Source organism: Pezoporus occidentalis, unplaced genomic scaffold (assembly GCF_034315485.1).
Source record: "Pezoporus occidentalis ecotype Australia unplaced genomic scaffold, CSIRO_AGI_Poc_V1 ctg66, whole genome shotgun sequence".
In the NCBI taxonomy this organism is placed as follows: domain Eukaryota; kingdom Metazoa; phylum Chordata; class Aves; order Psittaciformes; family Psittacidae; genus Pezoporus; species Pezoporus occidentalis.
Window position 1 is genome coordinate 3,486,116 of NW_026916009.1, and position 12,762 is coordinate 3,498,877.

The window sequence follows — 12,762 nt, forward strand, 5'->3', positions numbered from 1 at the left end:
ATACAGAAGGGATTTGATTGAGCATGTGGCCATCGGAGCTAATTTCTTCAGGACTGTTACATTTAGAACTTTCAGCTGAAAGCAAATATAGTCTAAGCATGTGTCCTTCCTTGTGTATCTTGCCTTACCATTGCATGAAAGACTTAAATGTTCAGTAATATGCAGAAATAGTATATTATTTACTATATGGGTAGCCACAAGGCTAAGAACTGAGCAAATGAAAAAAAAAACAAAACACTCACTGATGAAAAAATACAAGTAACTTCAAGGATGAAATTTTCAGAAATAGACAGAAAAGAGAAACCTCACCGAAACCTCAGCTATTTCAGAAAGTGATGGTTCTTATTTGCATATCTGCTTATGAATTTTCATCCATGAAGAATATGAATGACCTGACTGAAGTTAATGAACAGCACAATCTGGCCCACAGTATTCAGTTTCATCTGGAAAGTAAAATGCAAGTTAACTAAAACAACAGAAACACATTTTGCATTTTTATCTCTTGCATACTATTTTGTTCCACCTTTATAATTAATTCGTTTTTTACCATTCCTTTGGAAGCATCATCATGCATGAACAGAACCATCTGTTTTATTGTTTTACTTTATTTTTCTAGAAAAACCAGCAGCTGCACCAGTAGCTAAGAAAGCAGAACTGGAAGGAAAACTTTATTTTGTGTCAGAGCCTCAGAGTATCAAAGTCATGGAAAGTAAGAATTCTTTTCAGAAAGTACCTTGTCTTCTACCTTGTCTTCTATTTGCCTGTACCCTTTTTTTTGAGATTATGTCCTGCTCTTATAGAAAGCTGGAAAGACTTAGCTTCCTTATTTGCATCTTTTTGCAGAAACTGTTGCAAAATTTATTGCAAAAGTTGGAGGAGACCCAATTCCAAATGTTAAATGGATGAAGGGAAAATGGAGGCAACTCAACCAGGGAGGTCGCATTACAATCCAGCAGAGAGGAGATGAAGCCAAACTAGAAATAAAGGACACGATAAAAACTGATTCTGGCATGTACAAATGCGTAGCTTTTAACCAACATGGTGAAATTGAGAGGAGCGTAAACCTACAAGTTGAAGAAAGAAAGAAAGAAGTTGTTGAAGGGGATCTCAGGGCAAAACTAAAAAGGTATATGGGAAGATTTTATAGATTAATTTACCATCAACACAGAAGAAACATTTCTTATTAAATATCTCAGTTCAACATATATTTTTTAAGATTCATTAAACACGAATAACTTATAAAAGTAGAAGCACCTGACTAGACAAAGCTAAAGGATTCCACTCCACAGTGCAGCTGTAAGCCGATTCATTTTTTCATTGAACAACTTTATACGAATGAAGCATTGCATATTTATCTTATGTCATTGCTTTGAATAGCACTCCAAAAAGGAAGGAAGGAGAGGAAGAGCAACCTATTGATATCTTGGAACTTCTCAAAAATGTAGATCCCAAAGAATATGAGAAATATGCTCGCATGTATGGAATTACAGATTTCCGTGGCCTCTTGCAAGCCTTTGAGTTACTAAAGCAAACCCAAGCAGAAGAAAGCCATAGACTGGTAAGATACAGTGTGACTTTAGCATTGGCTTTGTTAAGAGAAACATGGTTCATTCAAGCAAACTTCTTGTCTATGATCTGATGTTACTGTGTGTGCAGGAATTTCTGGCTCCTCTTTGGATCTTTTACAGATAGTTCTCAATTTCTTGCACACTCAAACCCAAGAAGAAGTAATGGGTCTTCTGGCTAAGTCTTCCTAACTTGGCTTCAATTTTTAAGATGGGGAGAAAACGCTAGTTGCAGTACACTTACAGAAAATTTGACGTAGGAACTAATCTTATGTTGGACAACCATGACAGCCTGACATTTAGTATTCTTTAATCTTTTAGTATATTCTGCCTTTTTACAGGAAATTGAGCTCACAGAAAGAGCTCAAAGAGAAGATCAGGAGTTTGATGAACTTGTAGCTTTTATTCAACAACGACTCTCACAAACAGAGGTAACATATTTTTGGATTAATTTATGAAATATTCAAACTCATAACAGGGAACTTGAAACTAATTTAAACTAATATTTTTCAGCCTATTACTCTGATCAGAGACATTGAAAATCAGACGGTTTTAACAGATGAGGATGCTATCTTTGAATGTGAGATTAAAATTAATTATCCAGAAATTAAACTTTCATGGTACAAGGGAACTCAGAAGCTGGACTCCAATGACAAATATGAAATTAGAATTGAAGGTGATCACCACATACTGAGAATCAGGAACTGCCAACTTGAAGATCAGGGAAATTTCAGAATAGTGTGCGGACCACACATTGCTAGTGCCAGGCTAACTGTGATTGGTAAGTATGCTTTTGAAGTATCTATTTGAATTAATATACACATTAATTCTTCCACTGTCTGATGCCTGCTAAAATGTATGTTTTAACATGTTAATAGAACCTGCAGTTGAGCGGCATCTCCATGACACTACTTTCAAGGAAGGAAACACTTGCACGCTGTCCTGTCAGTTCTCTATCCCAAATGCCAAGTCTCAGTGGTATAGAAATGGGAGACCCATTAAGATAGGAGGGAGATATTCAACACAAGTGTCTGACAAAGTACACAAACTCATCATCAAGGATGTTAGAACAGAAGACCAGGGACAATATACCTGCAAGCTTGACAACCTAGAAACAACTGCAGATCTGGCCATTGAAGGTTTGTAAACAGATATAAATTCTCTTTGTTACGGTAGTGATAAGCAGCTTCTGGGGGTTCAATAATAGAACAAATGAAAATAAAAGGAATTTCTTAAAAATATATTCCCAAACTTGGAAATGGACTAAATAAGAAAGTTTGCTGTCCTTTCTCTTTGGACATGTGTCATATTTCTGTTAGTATTTTTGACTAAATCATCATAACTAATATCCCCTGGCCTTCAAAAAATCTGAGTCATGCTTGCTTTTATTCTCTTTTTCTCTAATAATCTTGTATTTTCCTTGGACCTCCTCTTTTTCTTAATTATGCATTATCTTTCCTCTCCTTAATGACTTCTCTTGTATAATTTATCTGCACAGCAGTCTTCTTATAGTTGTACTCTTACGTCTTCTAATCTTCATTCTTACATAGAAAACTTCAAGAAGATGGAATTCCATTTTCTTACTCTACTTTTTCAAGATCTATCTCTTATTGTCATGTAGCTGTTGTTATGGAAACAATGAGAAGGAATTAGATAAGCTAAATGGCCTGATGATGCATAACAATTTTATTTTTTGTTTCTAAAAACAGCAGAACCAATTCAGTTCACTAAGAGCATACAGAATATTGTAGTGAGTGAACACCAGTCTGCAACCTTTGAGTGCGAAGTGTCTTTTGATGATGCAGTTGTGACATGGTATAAAGGCCCCACTGAACTGAGAGAGAGTCCCAAGTACAGCTTCAGAAGTGAAGGTCGCTGTCATTATATGACCATTCACAATGTTAATGCAGAAGATGAAGGTAAAAATGCATGGAATATTTGTGCTGATGCTTTACTTTTATCTGATTTTGTTGTCTGCTTTTTTAATGATAAAGGCATATAAATATAAACATTCTTGGCTGTTGCAGGTGTATACTCTGTAATTGCTCGTCTTGAACCACGAGGAGAAGCAAGAAGCACTGCAGAGCTCTATCTGGTAACCAAAGGTCAGTGAATTTGCTGAACAAATTTATGATCATAACCATCTGCAAATTTGTGAGTTTGAGCATGATTCTGGATATACAAATAGTACTAAAAGAAATTTAATATTTTTTTGCAGAAATCAAACTGGAGTTGAAGCCACCAGGTAAAGATGATGAGCAAGACTGGCACAAGATCAAGACTTCACTCTGTCATAGATTTAGTGCTTTGCTCTGCTCTATTTTTTATTTTTGACTCATTTTTTCCTTGTTATAGTAAGTCAAACCTAGGCTCTGAAAAAACATACCTCATCATCATATAAGGATCTATTTATTCTAATAAACAGTGGCAGTGAATACCTTGGTAACTCCAAAATCATTGATATTACTGTTTTTTAAAATCTGTGTAGAATTTTGTACGTTCTTCAAAACACAAAAGTTCATTTTTGTTTCAATGACTGAGGAATAGAACAATTAAGAGGTACAAATGACTAGATTTGATATCCTCTGCACAATTGAAATAAATAACCAAGGATGCAGAATGGGTAGCAATCATCTCTTTATGATATACAATGATCTTTTCTGACTGTTTTTAAGACCCAATACACCAAATTATGCAAGAATTATTTAGAAATAAAATGAAACAGTGTAGAGTCTAGCCAGATTGAAAGATTAATGCAATTAGTTATCTATTGATCTAGCTTAATCTTGAGGAGTAGGCTGCAATCTTTTAATGCTAGGAAAACTACGATTAAAGCACCATGAACTACTATTGTTGGGGACAGCATATTCAAATCTATTTTTTATATTAATTCAATTAAACATTTTGATTTCCTAGATGTTCCTGATGCCAAGGTTGCAGTTCCACCTCAAAAAGCAGTTGAAGGTAGGTTAACATACATGTGCCACAATGCTGTTTTATATATGGACTAAAGCAGCAAGCCAGTGGGAACCTCAGAGAAAAATCTTAGACAATGGTAAGATCTAGTTAATTGTTTTCATGCAAACATAATAAGAGTAAGGCTTGGCTTGGTTAGGCTCGTTTTGCTGAGTAGAAAACTATACACAAATAATGGTCAGAATGAAGCCTTCTCTCTGAAAAAGATTGTGTCTTTTCCTTCTTGTTTTCCTATCAGTTTCTTGTTCACTCCATCTTCCTCTTATTTCCACTTTCCTTTTCTGATCTTTATTTTCACCTTTTCTTCTTTTTCTGCCAAAGAGATAGGTTTTACACAAGCTGCCTGAAATGCTACTCTTTGGAGAAAAATAAGAAGAAAATATTTTAAAGTATTACAATAGGTTGTATTTTTATTGCGACTGATCTCTCCCCAGGCTCTGGTATTTGCCCATAGACTTCAAACATGATGTGTATTTCTGTTACATTCAAGTTTACTATGAACCTTAGAAGTTCAATCTCCTGTGTTTCATTTCCAGGATAACTTGGTATATGCTTTCAGTAGCAGCAGGAGGGAAAAGATTTATATTTAGATTAATTATTATCAAGAAAAATATGAGACTAATGGCACTAAAGAAAATAAAGCTGAGAAGGGTCAGAATTCAAGTAAAGGTAGACTGGGGATTTCCATTCAAAATATATTCTGCCACTTACAGTAAACATTCAGAATGACCAACATGCTGTGAGAAAATCATTGCATAGATTTTCCAAATGCACTAGGATTTTTCTTCATTTACAGGAAAGCATCGTACTCATATTTTATTCTATATGTTCTGTTTTTCCTATAAGCTGCCCCTATTCCTATTCTTCTACCTCTTGTTCCACAACCAGAGGAGAAAAAGCCAGGTAAGAATACATAAATTATTTGGGCAGCGTGTGTATGTTTAATTATGACTGTCGGTTGGATTTTTTTAATTTTAATTCTAAAAAAACACCCTTTTTTTTTTAAGCAGAAAAAAAGGTTCCGTTAAAGAAAGTCTCCAAAAAGGTGGTTAAAAAAGTTCCTGAAGAAGTCCCACCACCAAAAGGTAACTTCCTTTTTTTTATAATTTAAAAATCATAACATTACCTTGGGAAAACAAGATAATTTGTTTTAAATTATCTTGAATCAATCCAATCAGTTTGATTTTTGTCCTTATGTTAAAAACATGCATATTTGAAATCCAAGCTGATTAGGACTGCTTAAAAAAGAGTCACTTCTTTAAACTGTGAAAGTGAAATCATTTAATTAACTGCTAATATCCAATATGCCTTGCAAATTCCAGGTTATGAGATGAATAATCTATTTTCTCATTTTTTGAAGTTCCTGAGGTGCTGCCAGAGAAGCCCAAAGAGATAAAAATAACATCCATGGCAAGGAGAGAAGAGATTCATGAAGAAAAGAAGGAAATATATGAAGAACCCAAAGAACCTTATGAAGAATGGGAAGAAGATTATGGAGAAGACCACGAATATTATGTCAAGGAAGAAGGCTATGACGAAGGCGAAGAGGAATGGGAAGAAGCTTATGAAAAAAGAGAAGTGATTTATGAAGAAAAACAAGTAATTCATGAAGAAGGTATTTTAATTATACTATTTATTTCTTCTCTTTTCTCATACTTGTTATTAAGGCCCAAAAATTTTGAGCCAGACAGCTTTTTTTTTCTTTTGACTACTTTTTTTTTTTTTTAACAATATTTGGACCTTAATAATTCTCCAAGTTTTAACTGGCACTTCATAATCAGACAAGGACTTTAGTATGGCATGTCATAAATGCAGATAGCTTGTTAGCAATGGACTTTTTAAAACCTAATATAAGTTAGTAGTTTGTAAGGATATGTGACATTTTTACTTGGTTTGGATATTTCTTTTCATTTTCATGTATTCTAGATAAAATTTATTTAGATGAAATGTTTCGCACATTAATTTCTTGATGTCAGTAGCTGTATCTTACAATTCCTTGCATACTTTAACTATCTTGAGTGGTAGTAATATGTATGCCTCTATGAACATGTATGCCAAGAATTTGGCTCTAATGAGAAACCATCAAACTTGGGAATGAGCAGAAAATTCTACTGCAACAATTGGAACTCCAAAACTCTCTTAAACTTACATAAACTTACAATGGCACAACTAATAATTTTTGTGTGTATCAAGCCTTGAGACAATGCATTTTTCAGCATGAATGTTATTTTTCTTAAAGTTGTTGAAGTTCCTAAGAAGCCTGTGGCTGAGAGAAAACCACCACCAATTACAGCTGAAAAGAAGGAAAAGAAAGAAGTAACAGTTCATAAAGGTATGACTTTCCTGCAAAACTAACAGGAACATGCATATTAAGATCCCTCATGCATCTTTTTTCAAGCTGACCTGTGTTGGTTATTCCCATTTCCTTGAAAAGGAGAAAAGTCTCTTTATGTTGGAAGGTGACATGAGCAATGCTTATGGCAACATTTCCTCTTCTTCTGCCCTCATGTTTTTGAGCAGAAAGAGAATAGTGGCACTGGTGGTTGAAACAAACCAAGAACTGCTGGCAAAATCAAGCTGAACTTTCATTATCTTTCCTACCCACATTATATTTGCCTTGGGCTTGGGTGATGCTTTTGAGCCAGTGAATGCTGCACTTCTGAGAAGTGTATATTCAGATCACTGTATATCTCTCAGGGGAGGGTGGGCCTGATCACTTGTTTCACAAGTGCCTTTACCAACAAAGTTCACTACCAGTGAATGATGTGCTGAACAACGAATGGGATGCACAAAGTTTATAACATCCTAAAAGAGAAAATAGCATTATACCTGGTTTATGTCCAGAAAATGATTTGCAATATTATTTAAATAATGAATCTATTTGAATCACAGTTGTCAAGAAACCTGTTGATGAAAAAGTGGAGATAACTACTCAGAGGGCTGCAGAAGAAAAAGTCAAACGGGCTGAGGGTAACTACTGTTTAACTACCTTATTGTCATTTTACATGAAAGTAGTGGCTATTGTTACTTAGCTGATCTTCATATGCCTTGTCTTCATATGGTCATGGGTCTTATAAATTTTTCAGTCCTTGAAATGTAATAAAAGCTTTTGCTGAATTGCATAAAAGCAAAATGAAAAGCTTTTTAGGGAAAAATGTTAAATGCAGATGCTAACCACAGATGGTTTAAGAAAGGAAGTGGGTGCAAAATTGCACTGGGTGTAATGGTATGTTTGACTTTAAGTTGAAGAGTTAAAATCCCCATCTTTCTCAGATTTCTACCTTGACTTGTCTACCAGGATATCTTGAAATAAAGATGCCTTTATTCCCTTTATTTCAGTTATGAAATAAAGATGCATCCTTATTCCCCTGGTGACCACCTCCTCTTGTTTAGCTGTTCCTGTTCTGCAGCAGGAGTCTGTTGGCTACAATTCAGTATATGTCAGGTTATAACCTGTGTACTAAATGCCCTGAGTTACCCAGCCTCCTTAGAAGGTAGCAATAAAAAATTGCTACTTTCTGTCTAATGCTTTGCATGGCTTCAAGGAGCCTAACTTAGCTACTGAGTTAGATTGCCATTTGTTGTACTTTCAACATCATTGCTAGAATTATATCTCTGCTAAATATATGACTAACAAAATTTTAATGCCAACAGTTACGAAGAAAGTTCTACCACCAAAGCCTACACCAATGATTGTTGAAGAAAAAGTTATGAAAAAGGAAGGTACAGATCAGCATCTTTCAATTGCAGCACCCTGAGTGTTCTTGTGCTTCTTGTGAATATGTGGGCCTGTGTGTATGTATCTGGATCTATTGTACAAGTCATGTTGTGACTACTCTCAGTGTTTAAATAGTATGTGTACCATGCTTTTGTCTTTCATAAAGTCTGTTTTTAATATGTTTGTGGCCAGCCTTTTGATTCTTGTTTAAACAACACAGAGGACATTGCAGTGTGATTCAGCTTTTTCTTCATCTCTTCTGTCTGCTGGCCTATGCTTACATAATAAGCATAACTTTTGCCTACTGCCCCCAAGTTTCCTTGAAGAACTGCCGTTGCAAGTCTTCTTACACACTATTTCCAAAAACCTGTGCATGCATTTATTTTATATCTTTAGGTTAATGATGTCTGTGTCTTAGTCTTTAACAGATACTAAATATAATACTTGTATGCTTGTGTTCAGTATTTTAGAATATAAATACTGTCTAAATATGTCTAAGACTTAAATGTGCAATACAGATACAGATTTGATAAGAACTCACATGCTGATTACCACTAATGTGGATCTAGAATACAAAATACTAAAACAAAATCCTATTTTTAAAGTACCTACAGTAGAAACATGGACTGTTTCAGAAGAAAAGATGTCAGTTTCTGTCCACAAACAAGAAGAGTATTCATATGTCACAGGTATGTACAAACTCAAAAATCTGTGCACGCAAATCAGATCAATCTTCCAATCCTGACAGATTTCTTTTAATCTTTTGTTACATATGGCAAATTACATATTTAGACACTTCTGTATTTGTTTCCAATATGTATTGCTTCTCTTTGTTCATTGTGTTATGTAGCCTCAGTTTTATTTAGATTAAGAAATGTTAACATTTCAACTATTTTAATACTGTTTAAATGCTTTTCCTTGAAGAGCCAACAGAGCGTGAGAAAACAGTTGAAGAAAGATTCTTTGAAGCTGTTTACCCAATTGAAGGTAGATTGATTAAGTGACTAATTAATATCTGAGATTTTTTAAAATAATTCAAATCTGTAGTTAACCAAAAATCATTGTGAGATTTGCACATGCTGTTGGGGTTTTAGATTTTTTTTTCCTTTTTTTATATTAGCTTATGTGTTTTAGTGACTTTTGTGTACTGGACAAACATAATATCTTCTTAAAAGTTTTCAGATTCACTACCAACATTGATACTTCCTATCTCCAAATTTAATTTCTTTAAAATTCCTATTGTAGCACATAAGGAAGTTGAAGAGCAAGAGGAGGAGGAAGAAGTAATTTCTACAGAACAGGATATCTCACACGTTGAAGGTGAATAAAATCTTTGTATCATCATGTACTCCATTTTTCTGAACTTCCAGGTTAACTGCCTGTACAGCTCTTTATCAAACAATAGCATATAAGTACTGAGATCTCTCCATCTCTTTGGCTCTGCTTTCAAATGTTGAAACCCTACTGCTTTTCTAAGTGTCATTCTTCTTCATCATTGCTTTAAATAATTCTTTGTCTAGCTTTCTTGAGATGAGCATGTTGTATTTCTTTGACGAAAAAAAGTGTATTTTTTTATAGTGTTTGCTTATCCAGTGTGTTGAAAGTATCCTACTGTGATCTTCCAAATGTTTTTGCTGTTTCCTAAGTGTTCACCACCTATCTCTTTAAAGTGCCTGAGATACCTAAGAGGCATGTTCCGGAAGAAAGAAAGCCTGTTCCTGTTCCTAAAAAAGAAGCAGCTCCACCAGCTAAAGGTATTTCTATTGCACTAGTAAACTGAAGAAAAAAACAAAACAAAAAAAAAAAACAAACAAACCACAAACACAACAAACCCATCCCCCTGTCTTTCATTGTATTATTTTTCATGTTTCCTTGCATATATTTGTGAATTTAATCTCTATGTGGCTTTGGTTTTGCATTATCTCCATATGCATTATTTGATTTTGCATTATTTCCATTATCTCCATACTTTCACTTTTTCATTTATGCTTATAGCTTGCATTTGTCTCAGCTTGGGCCCTTCTTTTGTCCTAACAACCTTGCACTCATTGTTTGTATTTATGTTGAGTGGCTTTTGCGGAAAATGGTATGGTGTTTTTATTTCAACAGAGTGTCATGAAAGGTGATAGTGCAGTAATGTTGACATCAGAATTTTGTACTGTATCATAGTGTCTTTTCCATATAGTCCACTGTATGTCCAAAAGTTTGTACATAGTATTGTGTTGCAGTGGTCAGCTCTTGTCCAGACACTATGTTCTATAAAGCAATCTTGGATTGCTGAAATCTGTATAAGGTGTCCAAAGACTAAAGCTCTCTCACTTTGACAATGTTTTCCAAAGTGCCTGAAGTCCCTAAGAAACCTGTTCCAGAAAAGAAAGTTGCTGTTGCTAAAAAAGAAGTGGCTCCCCCAGCAAAAGGTACAGCATCTTTTCAACGTGTGCTTTAACCAGTCCTGTATTATTGTACTGTTTTCATTAACTACTATTCACTTCTCCTATAAGCTTATGCTAAATATAGTCTTTGTGCGGTATTTCGTATGTCTGTTCTCATCTAAGACAAACTCAAAAACCTTAGAAAGATTACTTAAACAAGTTTTAATACCTTTAAAGTTCCTGAGGTGCCTAAAAGACCTGTACCTGAAGAAAAAATACACATTCCAGTTCCCAAAGAAAAACCTCCAAGTGCCAAAGGTATACTTAGTGATGGAGTGTACATGTTCCTGTTGAATATCTTTTAATTTTTTTTTGTCCTGTACTGTCTGTATTATAAATTGGTTTTTTTAAAATGTATAATTCTCTGTGTATATATGACAGTTTTTAAGGCCAGTTAACATACATGAACAGTTCTTTCTTCAGTTAAGAAATCTTTGATAGGCTTCCAGAGACTGGTTTGATTTGTTCATTTTGTTTAGGTTTTTTGTTTGATTGGTTTGGGGTTTTGTTTTGGTTTGTTGGTTTTGTTGGTTTTTTTTTGTCAAATATATGTTGCTCTTGTCTTACTCCTTTCTATGTTAAATGTATGAATGTGTTATGTAGTATATCTTGATATTCTTGTAAATGGATTAATAAAATTCTGTAATACTTAAATAAATCTTTGAAATATAGAATTCAGTTATCCTGTATTTTATCTGTTTTAAGTGCCAGAGATGCCCAAGAGAGCTGCCCCAGAGAAAAAAATTGTTCCAAAAAGAGAGGAAGCTCCACCACCTAAAGGTACACTTAAATAACTAACATTCTTTTCTTGTTATGTTAAACATCTTGTTTATGTCAAGTTTTGGCTTTGATCGGTAACTACAGATTGTTTTAGTTGTACTTCAGTTGCACTAGCTATGTATATTTTGTGTCATTTTTTGTGGATAACTGTGCTATGGATGCAGTCTTAAAACACTTGTAATTTTAGTTACTTAATGTTGTTATAATTCATATTAATTAAGCAACAGAAGTACCTAAGAAACCAGCTCCAGAAGAAAAAATTCCACGTGTTCCTAAAATAGAAGAAGCTCCACCTGCAAAAGGTAAAATGTTGTTCAATGTAATGTCATTTGTTGTAGTCTTTAGAACATTGCACTTGTCTCTCAGCTTGCTCAGCTGTTGTATTTTGCAAGCAAAATATGTCCATGTGTAATCTTTTTGAAAGATATATTTCTTTTACATGATTCTTTTGCCAGTTTCGCACCTTATAGATCCTAAAACTAAATACTTTTTTTTTAAGTGCCTGCCGTTCCTAAGAAACCTATGCCTAAAGAAAAAGTATCTCCTGCTGTTCCTAAAAAAGTTGAGCCTCCTCCAGCTAAAGGTATGCTTTCCATTAGAGGAAAAAAATATGCTATTTCTTAGCTTCTATGTTCTGTATTGTTACCCGTCATTGATTTGTACTTCTGTGAATTCTGCTGTTCTGATTTAGTGACAATGAATCATTACAGTATGTGGTACGTGTTGTGCAATTCGTACAAAACCAGTATTTCTAAATATTCAATATCTGTTATGTGTTATGAGCTCAAAACCCTTAAGCAATTCTTTGGAAACTTAGATTTAGCATTTGGCAACATTGCTTTCACAATGGAATTAAAGAAGAATACATTTAATATTATTATCTTTCAAAGTGCCTGAAGTGCAGAAGAAAGCCACTTTTGAAGAAAGAGTTCTTATTACAGAAGAAAGAATATCTGTTGCCATTCCAGAGGAAATCCCACTACCTGAAGGTACATTATAAACAGACAGTAATAAGAAACTTGTGCTTTGTCTACAAGTTTATTTTTCTAAGATCAGATCAAAATACACAGAAGTTTCATGTTAGTTTTCTTGTATGAGTTTTGTGTTGAACATTTTACAGATTTGCAAGTAGTTAAGAGCTTCCTGAGTGTCTTTTACCATATCAGTCTTGAATGCCACGATCCCACCACATTGACACAAATGGAAACTCTACTACTGAATACAGTGATCTTGGGATCAGGTTCTCGTGAAGTCATAGCAAGAAATATGGACGTATAGTGTTGAGTTCAGA

At 34.3% G+C, this 12,762-nt stretch overlaps 1 protein-coding gene across 1 annotated transcript in view; it reads left to right on the top strand.

The window, feature by feature from the left end:
* Positions 1–12,762, top strand: part of TTN (titin) — a 247,054-nt gene that overhangs the window by 88,123 nt on the left and 146,169 nt on the right. Inside the window, exons 98-123 of the mRNA XM_062640616.1 lie at positions 617–709; positions 844–1,126; positions 1,378–1,558; positions 1,907–1,996; positions 2,079–2,346; positions 2,444–2,704; positions 3,275–3,484; positions 3,593–3,670; positions 3,784–3,810; positions 4,482–4,529; positions 5,388–5,444; positions 5,549–5,626; positions 5,902–6,156; positions 6,781–6,873; positions 7,434–7,511; positions 8,196–8,264; positions 8,865–8,948; positions 9,184–9,246; positions 9,505–9,579; positions 9,930–10,013; positions 10,599–10,676; positions 10,869–10,949; positions 11,397–11,471; positions 11,693–11,773; positions 11,971–12,054; positions 12,362–12,460. Coding sequence (XP_062496600.1) covers positions 617–709; positions 844–1,126; positions 1,378–1,558; positions 1,907–1,996; positions 2,079–2,346; positions 2,444–2,704; positions 3,275–3,484; positions 3,593–3,670; positions 3,784–3,810; positions 4,482–4,529; positions 5,388–5,444; positions 5,549–5,626; positions 5,902–6,156; positions 6,781–6,873; positions 7,434–7,511; positions 8,196–8,264; positions 8,865–8,948; positions 9,184–9,246; positions 9,505–9,579; positions 9,930–10,013; positions 10,599–10,676; positions 10,869–10,949; positions 11,397–11,471; positions 11,693–11,773; positions 11,971–12,054; positions 12,362–12,460 — 2,973 coding nt within the window. The remainder of the gene's footprint in view (positions 1–616; positions 710–843; positions 1,127–1,377; positions 1,559–1,906; positions 1,997–2,078; positions 2,347–2,443; positions 2,705–3,274; positions 3,485–3,592; positions 3,671–3,783; positions 3,811–4,481; positions 4,530–5,387; positions 5,445–5,548; positions 5,627–5,901; positions 6,157–6,780; positions 6,874–7,433; positions 7,512–8,195; positions 8,265–8,864; positions 8,949–9,183; positions 9,247–9,504; positions 9,580–9,929; positions 10,014–10,598; positions 10,677–10,868; positions 10,950–11,396; positions 11,472–11,692; positions 11,774–11,970; positions 12,055–12,361; positions 12,461–12,762) is intronic.